Raw genomic sequence first — 14,457 nt, 5'->3', positions numbered from 1 at the left:
CTTGGTCAACACAGGAAAAGAGTCATGATGCTCAGATGCTAACCTCAAATTAACTAACTAGTCATCATGAAGATGCATGCTTAACATACTTTCCACAATAATTTGTTGGCTAAAATGCCACAACTACATTTGCAAAACAGATTTAAACCCTTATTTATCCTGTAAAATAAACATCCCCCAGTTTTGATTTACCTTTTTAAGTGCTGTGGGCCGTTTTAGTTTTGCAATTTCCTTTTCTTTTCCTTTTTTTGCTTTAGAGGAAGTAATGTCCAAAGAATTAAAGGATGTCAAACAGGGCTGACTTTTGGTTAAAGGTTTTCTGTTAGTAGAGTCTTTAGCGTGAAAAGAAGCTGCAGTGACCACTTAAAGCAAACAAGAACATTAGTTTTACTCTTATGGCCAACTCCACATACTTTCAAAATTTCTAATGATAAATGTCTAAGAACAAGAACATCCTTTTCTTGTGGAAAACTGACATCATAATAGCAGAAGCAGTATATGGCCGTGCAATGTCCCTCAGATACAGCTGCAAAGAACCATTCTACCTCTGAAATTTCAAAACTCTGTACCTCTTCTTATTGCTAATGAAATCTAAGAATGACCCTTATATAAGGTCACTCCTCATTTCAGCCTGTCGGTAAAGAATGATGATTTTCCCTCTCAGCTGTATTCTTCAGTACTATTCAAGCAATTCATTTATGCCTGATTGATCGTTACCCTCATTCTCCAGTGCATACCGCCCATCCTTCAGTAAACCTTGCCTCTATTAATCATCTCAATCCTCTCACTCTAGCAGAAAAGCTTTCCTGTTACTTCCCTGAGCAGATGCTTTCCAATATCAGCTTTTAAGCCACCTGACAGGAGGCAGCAGGCATCCTTACTCCCACCCAAGGCTCACCAACCACCTCTGCTAGCAATCCCATCTCAGGATTAAATTCCTCAAGGATTTTGCTCTATCCCTTTCCCCTTTAATCTTTCAAGTTCTTCCCTAACTCCCCAAAAGAAGTTAAAATCTTCTCTACATGAAAGGTTGAAAAACAGCAGGCAAACCAACGAAACTTCTCCCCTGACTGGCTTCTAAGGCACCACCACTCCTCTCTTTCTGTAACTTCCAAATAGTCAGCTTTCCCATTACTTTTCAAATCATTATAATCTGGCCCCTGCCTTACCCACTTTCTTGAAACTGCTATTGCCAAGATCACATATAATTTTACAATCGCCAAATCTAATTCTGAATCTTTGCTCTACTCTAGTTTTTTTCTTTTTAGCATTTGTTACCAAAGCCATATCCTTCCTCTTTCTGAAAAGTCTATCCTCATCTTCTGTTACATTCCATTCTATTTCTCTTACTTTGTCTCAAACCTGTTTTTCTGGTTCTTTTTCCTTCCGTGTTTTAAGTCTGAGCGTTCTACATCTTTTATCCTAATTTTTCTTTCCCCTGACAATCTTATGTATTTCCAATTACAACAATCATCCCTATTTGAAATTTACTGACTTCTAACCTGAACTGCATATACCTATGTTAAATAGGAACCAGCAAGATCTCCCTAACTTACATTTCAAATACAACAGGGTCAGAGTCTGTTCTTCCCAAGAAAATTCTTCTTCCATGATTCTTAGTCTATTTGGAATCATCATATCCCTCACCACCAACACAATGCTCTATGTCATAGAGTCTGGAGTCATCTTTGACTTGTTTCTCCATTCCATCAATTAAAAAATCCTATTAACTTTCTCAAAATCCATTTACATCTTTGCCATAGTCCCATCCTTCTTTTGAACTTCCCAAGAAAGCTGATTTCTTTGTAATCAACCCTTACCAATTTAAACACAGTGACAGATTAGAGGTTAATCTCATTTTTACCTGTCAAGAACTTTACTCTCCCTTCAAAGTCCAGTTCAAATCACATATGAAGTCATTTGTAACATCCTCCCCATATGGTCCTGTTGACATAAATCACTCTTTCTTCTATAAGTTCATTAAACTTTGCTGGCACCTTTCCCGAAGCACTGCTTTTTATGAGCTTTGTGTTTATGTCTTTCTGACTATACTATAATCTTCTTGACCACAGACATATCTTAATCATATCTGTAATTCCACAGTTACTGACACAATGCTTTCCATGTAGATAATTACATTTGTATATATTAACGTGTTAAATGAATCAAAGTTATAATAAGCCACTTGAAGTATCACAGACTAATGGTTTTTTCCCCTAAATAATTAGTTACATGTTACTGAGCACTTTACATGTATCATCCCATTTACTCCCTGAAAACAATCCTGAAGCAGGTACTGTATTATCTCTATTATAATAAGAGGAAGTTGAAGCACAGGAAGATTAAATAACTTGCCAAGGAAATACGTGGAAGAACAGGATCCAGGAGATCCAAAGCCCCCGCATGCAAGCCCTAGACCACACTGACCCCGAACACTGCTAATTCAGTTCCATTTCCCAGGCTCCTTTGCTCTTAGTAAGATGTTACGACCATTCTCCTCATCTCAACATAACTCCTCATCTCAATGTAACTCTAAAGCCTGGGATGTACTCAATATTATTTTTATTAACAGTTACTCTAAGCTAAGGTTCATACTGGATGGGTAATTAACTATAGGTTTAAACATTTTGCACACACAATTAAAGCTATAAACTGTTACTTATCTTTTTGTTTAAAAATAGTAGATCCTTTATATAGGAACAAAAAAAAACAGGAAATTCAACTCTGCCTCTCAACATCAGTGCTTTTTATTGGTGCCTTTCCCTTTCCTTTATCTTATTTCTCATCCTCTAAAACAAAGACTATGAAAGCAAATAAGGGAGCATTTCAAAACTGCTGAGCCTAACTCTGATGAGGTCTGTTAAAATACACTGTTTCAGGAGAAAGCGAGATCATTTTCTCCCTCGGAATCCCACTCTTTCTCTCACATACACACAAAATTGATCAAAACTCCTAGGTTTGCCATTTGGTTTTAAATTGGATAATTTAACAGTTATAGAGCCAAATTACTTGTGGTCCTTACTGCTACCTTCAAAGTTGGTTAATGATATGTACCAACTGACAAATCTGAAAAGAGATCCAGAGGGCCTGAGGGAACACACTATACTGATGCCTGAGGGAAGAGAGTTCCAGGTAAAGCACAAGCCTAAAGAACTGAGCTAGGAGCACATTAGAAGTGTCTGTGGAACAGAAAAGGGCTGAGTGGCTAAAGCAGAGTGTGCCAAGGGAGAATGGTGAGCAAGGGAAAAAGGTAACAGGGTCAGCTGAGATATGACTTAGAACTCTGGCTTCACTCCAAGTGAAAAGAGGAGTTACTGGAGAGTTTTGAACTTATATTTGAAGAGGATCACTCCTTTAAAGATAGATAGACTGGGGGTTAGGGTGAATGAAAGGTAGGTAATAGTGTGGCAGGAGAGGAGCTGCAGAGTAATTAGACTCTGAATTTTTTTTTTAGGTATATACAATTTAGATTAACAATATCCAAAATATATTACCAAAGTCAAATGACATCCTGCTCAGATGAATGACATTACCTGTATATGACAGAGGTCTGGTATTAGTAATTTGCCGTGCTTTCATGGCTTGCTGTTGCTTTTCCAGAGCTGCTAACATATCCCCCAAATCTAGCTGCACAGGTGTTTTATTCTTTTTTCCAGCTGCCTTTGATAAAGCTTCCTGCAAGATAAATATTAAAACATTTTTGTTATAGTATGAAAATGTGACAATTTAAGGGAATTCCCTGGCAGTCCAGCAGTCTGGACTCCATGCTTTCACTGTGGAGGGTGTGGGTTCAATTCCTGGTCAGGGAGCTAAGATCCTGCAAGCCATGCGATAAGATTAAAAAAAAGTGGTAATTTAAGATAATTATATTTGTCACTCTTCCGTCCACCCTCTCCCCTAAACCTACCAAATAAACTACCATATTTATTCATAAAAATGATTACATACCTGTAGTTTTTTTTGCTCCATACTTATTTCTGAATATTCTTGAGCGGTGGCAAGGGCTGCTGCTAAAGCTTTCTTCTTTTGACTTTTTGCACGTTTAGGAACTGAGGTTGTAATGGGAATTGGAGTCTGAACTATATTGATTGGTGAGTTTTCTGGTAAATCATCCAACTATGATAACCAGAGAAAAACATTTTTTATTGAGTCCATAAAAGTCTAATCATAAGGAAAGACAATCTAGAATGTGAGAAGTTCTCAAATATAACTGGGCTAGACATACTGTTCAAAACATTCAATGTCATAAAGAACAGTGAGGTGGTAGGACCATTTTAGACTGGGAGACTGGAAAATGATAGTGACAAAACAGCACACTGCAGCAGGTAATATAACCATCTGGATTCTATACTAAAAACAAACGAATTTCAAAGTAAAGTTTTGTAACAACTGGGGAAATTTTAGCATGGACTGTACATTGCATGATGTCATTTAATAAATGGTATTTACTTCTCTGAAATGGAACTATGGACTTCAAAGGACAGTGTCTGTTCTGGCTACGCTGAAAATACTAAATCAGTCCTAAATATGGTGTTTCTTCAATACCATCTGCCCAAGTCTTTATACTTTCCTGTAGTATTTCTTTCCAACACAATCATGGCTCAAAAGACATTCATACATTTTACTTATCATTTTTAAAAGTCACTTACTACTTTTGAAGGAAGTTTCTGTTGCATATTCTCATCTTTAGCATTTCCATTCTCACTTAGTTCTCGAAATCCATCTTCATCCTAAAATAGTTCCACATTTTAAGTAAAACATAGTCCAAAGCAATGAATTCTTAAGAACAACCTTTTATAATGCTTGAGAGTAATGAGAAATGGGGAAGTAATCAACTCAAGTAATTAACTCAGTATTGAACTATTTTAAGTCAGTCTTAAAAAGGAAGTCTCATTTCTCACAGGCTAACACAAAGCTAATTTAATTATTCAAGGATGAGGACATATCCACACATTCATCCTTTGGATTTCTGTATCTACAACTCCATTTTTATTAATAATTCTACCCAAGGTAGTCAGGTAAATAAAAAAAAATTCAAAAAGGATTTTATCACATTTCACATAATTTGGATTTTAAAGAAATGGCTTAATGTGAATTTCATTAATATATTCCCTGTCCCACTGCTACATATACCTAGCAAAAAGATTACAAGCTAAAAAATAAAAATAAATTCCCTATTCAGAGTAATTTCTTAACCAATATCCTCCTTTACACTGAAAATTATATCTAATATCTTTAAATATAACTATGGAATGAATCATGATTAAGGGTAAATAAAAAATCTGCCACAGGTACCGTTCTTGATATAATACTTCAGATGCACTCTCAAGTCCTTTAGGGCAATTATCAAGCTTATGTAACATATTATTCATCTCTAGCCTCTGGCCTCCAGTATATTTAAAACTCAACTATTAAGCCATTTTATAGAAACTATGTTAACAAAAATGAGTTATTCAAATGAGTTACCTGGGATGTTGTTCACCATCTTGACACAAGCTCTACTCATTCTTTAAAACCTATTCCAAATGTGAACCCTATCCTGCCTCAAACCTAAAACTTACTACTCCTTTCAACTCTAACCACACCTAAGAATTACCAGGTGTGTACATGCCTACATTCATCTTTATACAGTAATCTCCCTAAGGGTAGTGTGTCTATTCATTTTAATGTATCATGCAGAGCACTTTACTAAATAGATAACAGGCCTCCAATCAGTGCCAGTTAGATGAATAAGTAATAAAAACACTGCCATTAGAATATAAACTGTCTGCCTATCAGAGAAAGTAAAATAGCCTTTTATCTTCCTTCTCAAGACTCCTCTGATTAGCAGCACAAATTAACCAGATTTAACTATTTTCAAATTTGAAAGCCTTAACAAAAGAAACTCAACACTGATAATTAAAGTTGAGAAGATTCATATTAGGTGAAATTCATATAAAATTAGGTTCTATCTCTGCATGTTACTTCAAAATGATGAATATTCATGATAAAAATTTATAAAAACAAACATTAATAAAGCTAATGTTTAGGCTAACTATATATAACCAAGAAAAAATGTGAGTCAATACTTCTAGGTAACTTACAATCTAACAGCAGTGATGGATTAAGACATAAAAAGTACTTATCATAATGTAATAAAAATTAATTTCTTAATGGGAACATTTGCTATTTAACAATTTACAGTTTGAAATAAATACCTCAAAATATAAAGACTCAGAATTTGGGTCGCCTCGGTGAGACTGACTAGGGTTTAACTGCTTATTATCTTGTCTCTTTTGCAAATTCTGTCTTCTTTCTGAGGAAGTACTATGTCCTCGGCATCTGAATCCAACCTAAATAAACCCCAGAGGAGGAGAAAAAGGTATTATTTTTAAGTAAAATGTTTTACTGAAGTATAACATACAGAAATGTACCCAAAAGTATACAACTCAACAAATTTTCATAAAGTGCATAATTTGTTATAAAAGGGTAAAACTTTGACAAATGAGGTAAATATAATGAAAACACAAAAATATGATAATTAGGGCATGTTACTCCCCCCCATGCATGAACACTTATATTGGCTTTATTTGTAATACCAAAAACAAGAAACATCCCAGATGTCCTTCATTGAGAGCATAAACTCATTGTGGTATATTCACCCTATAAAACAGTAGGCAACCATAAAAACAAACTACTGATATAACTAACAATCTGTAGGAATCTCCAGAAAACCACATTAGTGAAAAAAGTCAATCCTAAAAAGACTATATCAGTTTATGTATATAACACTCTGGAAATGACACAACCAAAAAATGGGGAAAGATATTAGTAGATTCACATTAGTGGATTCTAGAGTTTAAGGAGAAGCTGGTGAGGAAAGCAAGGGAGTCTGGCTATAAAAGAGTGACATAAGGGATCCCTAGAGTAACGCATCTGTTTTGAATCCTGACTACACTGATGTCAGTATCGGGCTTGTGACATTGCACTGTAGTTTTGAACGATGTTACTACTGAGAGAAACTACACATTACCTTTTTATAAAAAACTATTTTAGATCTATTAGTATCTGCAGCTTTCATATTTTTTAATCCTAAGAAATATTAAAAATTTTAAACCTTGTTTATAAGAAAACAGATTTGAGGATAAAAATTTCGGTCACACAAATTATTATCCTATTGATACATCTGCAAAATGTTCAACTGTCATACAGAGAACTTAAGAGTAAGAAAAAGCATTATCTTAAGGCAATTAAGTTCCCTCTCTCAAGTACCCAATGCAACTTATATGAAATGCCCTTCTTAACCAGGACACTTTAGAGAAGATGTGAAAAGTACAGTCTTCTTTACCAGTTACTCAAGAATCCTAATAATAAACAGAACTTGAAGTGGACCTGGACTGCAGGTGCTGGTAAATAGGCTTTGGATATGAAATAAAAAATACGCACACAAAGCCCTGGAAGCACCTGGCAATTCTCATGCTAATCAACAGGTCTAAAAAGACTTGCTGATAAGAAATAGAATTTTTACACTCTTGGGAAATAGGTTGTATGGCAGAACTATAAGCTACAGCACAGTCCATACAGTAAATGTAATTCTTCCTCAGAGGATCTATTGTGAAAACTGGGCTACTTCCTATAACCTGTAAGTACCTGTTAAGAAACTAGATAATTTTCCAGGTACCCAACAGATTCTTGGTTTTAAATGTTTACTTCATCTTAAAATAGACTCATGAACATGGATAGAGAGACAGATAGAAAAATACACCATGTGATGAAGCCAATTTTAGAAAAATCTTTGATAGCATCTAACAAGGAATGTTCTCAATAAAATTATCTCAACTTTAATGTCTGTTTAAAAATTTTCATAATACAGTATTTTTTAAGTTGGTTCATGAAAAGAAGCTCACACAAAGGATGGCAAAACAAACACAATTTACAATGTCCAGGTACCAAAGAAACGACTTAATTCACAGAAATTATTCACACTGAAATGAGTACTAACAATCAAGCCCCAACATAGGGATGAATAGGAAGCAAGAGAGTAATTCCTGAGTAGAAATTTTCATCCCTTTGTACAGTCACTATCACAAAAAAGTAAATGTAAATCTGCCTTCCAAACAGCATTACAATTACATCAAAATGTTAGCCTTCTTGTAAACCACAGTTAATATATATGCATTAATGTTGTTACAAACACAAAAATAATTCTTTTAAAAAATAAACGCAACTTAATTCTTGGAGACAAAGTTTGAGGATTAAATTAAAATCCCCAACTAATGGTTCCAACAAAGTTCATGGGGATCAAATATGCAAGTATTTCAATTACCTCCTGGAATGAACCTTTGTTTTTTTAAGTTCTTCTCAAAGAGTTCTGTTAATAGAGACTGGGCATACAGAACCGAACAAAGCAGAAACAACAAATACATATTAAGATTCTTAAATGACTAGCATAAAATTAATATATAAAGATTTAAGTTTTCATACTCCATTTACATAGCAAAAAGAAAAACACTAAGAATTAACATATGAGGAATATGTACAAATTTGTTTTCAGAAAACTATACAATACTTCTAAAGAACACAAAAGGTGACTCAAAAAGAGAATGACATATTTTTTTTTCTAGAAAGATGCCACATCATAAAGGATGTCCATTCTCCTTAAGTTGATAGATTAATTTAACCACCAAACAACAAAATAGAAAATCCAGAAACAAGATTTCAAAATATATGGAAATTTAATAGGTGATAAAGGTGGGTATCTCAAACAGATGAAGTAATGGACTTGTCAATTCACAGTGGTGGGAGACTTGGGTAGCCACATGAAAAATACAAAATAAGACCCATTTCTCACAACATCCACTAAGACAAACTCTAAATGGAATAAAGATTTAAATGTAAAAAACACAAGAGCATAAACACACTGGAGGAAATCAGATAAATTTCTTTATAAAAAATCAACTTCTTAACAGTATTTAAAACAAACTTGTGCATGGCAATTATTAAGCAAAGTCAAAAATAAAAATGCAAATCTAGTAAAATATTTGCAACTCATATAACAGACTAAAGGCTCTTAAAATTTCTTTAAATGTGGTAAGAGCTTGATCAAATTGATTTAAAAATGTACAAAAACAGAGAAAAAGGTCAAAGCACAATAAATGGACAAAGAACATAACAAGTTCACATAAGAGTACAAATGGTCCTTAAACATATGGAAAGATGCTCAATTACATGAATACACTATTTCTCCTAACCCTGGCAGAAATCCAAAATATTGAAAACACATGATTTCTGAGGCTCTATGGAAATAAGCACTCTCCACATTACTGTTAAGAATGCAAAATGGCACAATCTGGTGATATTTACCAAATAACAGAGGTGACTTCACCTTTTCACTCAGCAACACTTATCCAGGAATATATTCTACTGCTCTACACACAGATTTCAAAATAATACTGTGTCCACAATAGCAATAGTTTATAAACAAAGTGTCCATCAACAGGACTCCAGAAAATAACAAGGATGCATCAACATTAGGTGGTGGTGGTGGTTTAGTTGGAAGTTGTGTCCAACTCTTGTGACCCCATGGACTGTAGCAGGCCAGGCTCCCCTGTCCATGAGATTTTCCAGGCAAGAATACTGGAGTGGGTTGCCATTTCCTTCTCCAGGGGATCTTCCCGACCCAGGAATTGAACCCAGGTCTCCTGCATTGCAGGCAGATTCCTTCCCAACTGAGCTACAAGGGAAGCCCCAACAACACTGCTGCTAAGTCACTTCAGTCGTGTCCGACCCTGTGCGACCCCATAGACGGCAGCCCGCCAGGCTCCCCTGTCCCTGGGATTCTCCAGGCAAGAATACTGGAGAGGGTTGCCATGCCTTCTCCAATGTGTGAAAGTGAAAAGTGAAAGTGAAGTCACTCAGTCATGTCTGACTCTTTGCGACCCCATGGACTGTAGCCTACCAGGATCCTCCATCCATGTGATTTTCCAGGCAAGAGTACTGGAGTGGAGTGCCATTGCCTTCTCCACCAACATTAGGAGTTGCTTAAAAAAGTGCAGAAACCCTCTGAGTAAATAATACAGCAATATTTCTATGATACATTGTTAAGAGATGTGAACAGAGCACAGAACAGAATGAATAAAACATGAGATATATACTTATATATTTACATATAATGACATGAAGAAACTCTGGGCAAATACACAGGTACAGGTAAGAGGAGAACACATGTGAAGGCAGGATGCAAATGAGATTGTTTGTTGTATAACCTTTTTCATATATTCCATATGAAATATATTTTCATATATTTTTTCAACCTATTCACAAAATAAAACCATTTTTATTTTATTCAAAAAATAACTTAAATTTTTAGACTCTATCATTTACAATTAAGGTTACATCAGAGTATAGAAAAAACCTGCTGTTTCAAATGTTAAGACGCTGGTAAAAGTATTAAAAAATCATGTCATTGTTCAGTAATTAAAACCACACTGTACAGGTGTACAAATCTAATAAATGGGAAAAAAGGTCAAAAACAGAACCTAAAACATAAGAAACTAGCAGATGACTAAAAGAGTAAATCAGAAAAAAATTAATATATTACAACATTAAGACAACTGGTTAACTACTGTGAAAATTGACATCATTATGTTGTACCATGCTTCAAAAGAAAACCTTGGATAAAAAAGTTTTGAAAACATTACACTGTAAAAAAGTAGCAGAAAGTACAAATGAATATTTACTACACTTCTAAAAGGCTTTTTTAAAGCCCTAAAATGATCAGAAACTGCAAAGTAAAAATATTTTGACTTAAAAAAAAAAGATTATCCCTATCAAAAAATCAAACAACTGCACACTTAAGAAAAGTACAACAAAGCCTCAGAAGTAGAAAAGAAAACACATTGTTCAACACCTGGCTCCAATTCTTTCCAAATGAACAGATACAAAGTAAACAAATGTTTACCCATTTCCATAATTTTCTGTTTTGTGTTTTTTCACCATTCTCCTTAGCTTTGAGGCAGAGATAAAATATTTTTCTGTATCAGTATTACTTACTCTCTAGAGGACTACTGACATCAAAAGTACCAATGCTGAGACTGCAAGCTTGGCAGGACTAGCAGTTACAATTTCAAGATAAAATTTTAGTACTTGACCAAACATTCCACAGATTTTGTTTATCTAATCTATATAAACAATTCTTGTTTCAGCTCTTTTGTTTTTGATCAAATAAAGCTAGACTGCTTCACAAGCCTGCCACAAACAACAATGACTCATTTTTCCAATAACTGTAGGGAAGAGGCACTATTCTACTTGTTTTCCTGACAGCAAAATTAATGCTAGGGAACTTCACTTCAGGGAAGCAAGGCACAGGCAAGTGTTTGGTTTATTCAATCCATTATTAACTTACTTCTATTTCAGTTCATCTAGATCTACTCACATGGTAACTTTAATTCCCATTAACAAGATTTAAGAAATCCAGGCATGCTATCTAGAAATTAAAAAAGGAAAAATACTGACCAACCAATGCCTCCCTGATTTCATAGACAACCAACACAGGAAGGTAGTTATTGGAAGTCTGTGGCAGTATATAACTTGCTCTGCTGTACTGCAGCTAAATCTTGCTCCCCAAACCCAGGAAGCTACGCAGTCTGGCCACATTACAGCACGAGGTGGCCATCACTGTGGTACCGCACCAAGCACCAAGCTTGGTTGGTGGTGTTTATAGTCAAGGAAAGACATGGACAAGGCTGTAGTCCTGAAGGTCAAAAAAATCAATATTTAAGGCATTAATATGCTTTATGTTTTTTTTTATATAGATAGGAAAAAGTCTCAGAAGATGAAGCAGGACTGTATTCTTTTTTAAGTTATAAAATATCCAAATACGTTTCTTAAATAGAGAAAAGTAGAAAATGGTACAATATATATCCCACTTATTCAACATCTTGCCATTTTGTTTCATTATTTAAATAGTTTTATTCGTTAAACTACTTCAAAGTTCCAGATTACCATGTTAAACACAATATGCATCACCAAAAATTAAGGACACTGCTCTTCAAAGTCATAATTTATAATAATTCATCTCACATCTATTTCTCCAACTAATCCAAATTACCTGTGAATTATTTCTTTGTTCAGTCTGCCTTCCACCTCTAGAAAATGTCTGATTTTTTTCCATCCAAGGTTTTTTCTGAGTTGCCTGGCAAGTTACATTAGACCAATTTACACCACCTATAATAAATGAGATTTTAAAATATAATTTAATTATAAAGATGCCAAAACCTAAAGTGCCCCCTAACATCATGTGTTGAAACTCAGTCATTCTAAATGTAACTCTGGAAAATTTCCATAAACTTTTTAAGTGGCATTCCAGTTCTTGGTAATGTTAAGGGTCAACTTGCAGAATACCTCCAGCTGACATTCTCCCAATTTCATCAACAAAACCATATTTTCAAATTAACTTGCATTTCTTTGGAAGACTTCTAATTTTTTTGCAGCATCAGCAAGCTTCATGCTTAAAGCAAAACTGTGACATGGACAGAGAAGAAAATAGAGCAAAAACACTATGCAGAAAATAAGTACCTGCACATATAGATGAGTCCACATGCTAAAAATAGAAACAAAAAAAAAGACAATTATTTTCTGCTTAAGAGTAAACACCATATTCCTTGCAAAACATCTCACAATTCCATCTACTGTGAAGTACACTTATTATAATCTTAGAAAAAAATACTTCTCCATAAATGAGTATTTTTATATTAATAGTAAAACATACAAAACACCTCTTTAACCATCATATTATAGGAACTATTAATGAAAATAGATACTTCAGCTTTAGACAAAGACACAAAGATAACACTGACAGAGATGACAGATGAGAAGATAAAGTAACGTCACATACACTGATGGAGCCAGAATCGGGATTTCTCAACACCCCCGCAGCAGGCTGCTGGTTGTTGCTGTGTTTGGGGCTGCAGTAGCCACTGTCACTGTCAATGTCAGCCTCACTAGCTCCCTGCTCACTAGAGGACTCCGCAGTCGGGTGGGAGGCTCTTCTCCTCCTGCCTTTGGCCTTCCAGAGCATTGCGGCAGAGCTCTCAGAGAGAGATTTGTTTGCGATGTCTGATGGGAAATCTGTAAGGCAAGGAAAGTGTGAAAACTCTTGAGGAACAAGCTGACCAATTCTTTTAAATTATCATTAAAATTGTAAGAAAAGAACAATATCGAACTTTGTAAACAAAGAAAACAGGTGGAAACTTTTTGAAAAAATCGGCAAAAAGATGTTCCTGACAAGTTGCTTTATAACATGTGTTTATTATGGAGAGTATCTGCATAACTATTTGTGTATTTAATATTATATAATTAAAACAAACCACTATCATCCATTAAACATCACCAATCCTTTGAAGTCCACTGCATGCTTCCTCCACCACTTTATTCTCTTCCTCCCTCAGAGGCTATTCGGAATTGTGTTTATCACTCCTTCACTTTTTAAAATAGATTTACTGTGGACTTCTGTATTTCCAAAACATAAATTATGTACTTTTGCAGTTCTACCTTTACAAAAATGCTTCCCCCTGCTGCTGCTCTCTCCCTGAAACGCTGATTGATTTTGAGATTCTGATGCATGTGGCTATAACTCATTAAGGTCACTGAAATCTAGAATGCCTGTGTATGAATATACCACAGTGCCTTTGTCCTTTGTACCACTGATGGGACACTTGGGTTGTTCTGGGGTTTTGCTCTCAACAACAGTACTTCTGTAAACATTCTTATATAGATGAAAGAGTATGTATGTGTGCACATGAAGGTTTCTCTAAGGTAAATATTGGTAGGCTTAGGGGTTACATGTAACGTTCAACTTACCTAGGTAATGCCAAATCATTTTCAAAGGTGGTTAAAACAGTTTGCACTCTCTAAGAGCAGGATATAAATAACCCTGCTGGTGCACACATTCACCAAATACTAGACACTGTCCTCTAGACTGTAATTTCTCTCAATTGCTGGGTATAAAAAGATGGCTCATTGCAGATTTTAATTTGCATTTTCCTGCTTAATAATGAGGTTGGGAACAGCCATGCATGTTTTCCCCTCTGTGAAATACTTGTTAGTTTTACTTTTGGATTGTTTGATTTCTGTTTATTTCTCTACTAAGTTGCCTGTTTCTCATTTTTGTGTTTCACAAATTGTACTTACAAGACATTTTAAAAAACAAGACCTCTTACCAATTCGTCCCAACCCAACACACCACTAAAATTCCTTTTACTACATAATTTTCCCCTACAACCCTTTTCTCACAATCACAATTTTTCTATATATAACTTTTATACAGAATTAATATAATTTTTAGTTGTGCTATTTAATATTATATGTATGTTCTTTGTTAATTATAATATATGAAGGTTCCATATTACCCCACTGAGTGGATGTCCTGGGCACTTCTTTTGACTTATTGCCTATTACTGGACTTTGAGAAGTTTTCAG

At 34.9% G+C, this 14,457-nt stretch overlaps 1 protein-coding gene across 1 annotated transcript in view; it reads right to left on the bottom strand.

The window, feature by feature from the left end:
• SECISBP2L (SECIS binding protein 2 like) overlaps positions 1 to 14,457 on the bottom strand; it is a 54,959-nt gene that overhangs the window by 23,219 nt on the left and 17,283 nt on the right. The window contains exons 5-12 of the mRNA XM_065940398.1: positions 12,875 to 13,107; positions 12,556 to 12,580; positions 12,089 to 12,204; positions 6,198 to 6,332; positions 4,650 to 4,730; positions 3,949 to 4,116; positions 3,534 to 3,675; positions 193 to 362 (exon numbers count right to left, since the gene is read on the bottom strand). Of these exons, the coding sequence (XP_065796470.1) occupies positions 193 to 362; positions 3,534 to 3,675; positions 3,949 to 4,116; positions 4,650 to 4,730; positions 6,198 to 6,332; positions 12,089 to 12,204; positions 12,556 to 12,580; positions 12,875 to 13,107 (1,070 nt within the window). The remainder of the gene's footprint in view (positions 1 to 192; positions 363 to 3,533; positions 3,676 to 3,948; positions 4,117 to 4,649; positions 4,731 to 6,197; positions 6,333 to 12,088; positions 12,205 to 12,555; positions 12,581 to 12,874; positions 13,108 to 14,457) is intronic.

The sequence above is a fragment of the Muntiacus reevesi genome, chromosome 7 (assembly GCF_963930625.1).
Source record: "Muntiacus reevesi chromosome 7, mMunRee1.1, whole genome shotgun sequence".
Classification (NCBI taxonomy): domain Eukaryota; kingdom Metazoa; phylum Chordata; class Mammalia; order Artiodactyla; family Cervidae; genus Muntiacus; species Muntiacus reevesi.
The sequence above is the reverse complement of the archived record's forward strand: the minus strand, read 5'-3'. Positions and strand labels throughout refer to the sequence as shown.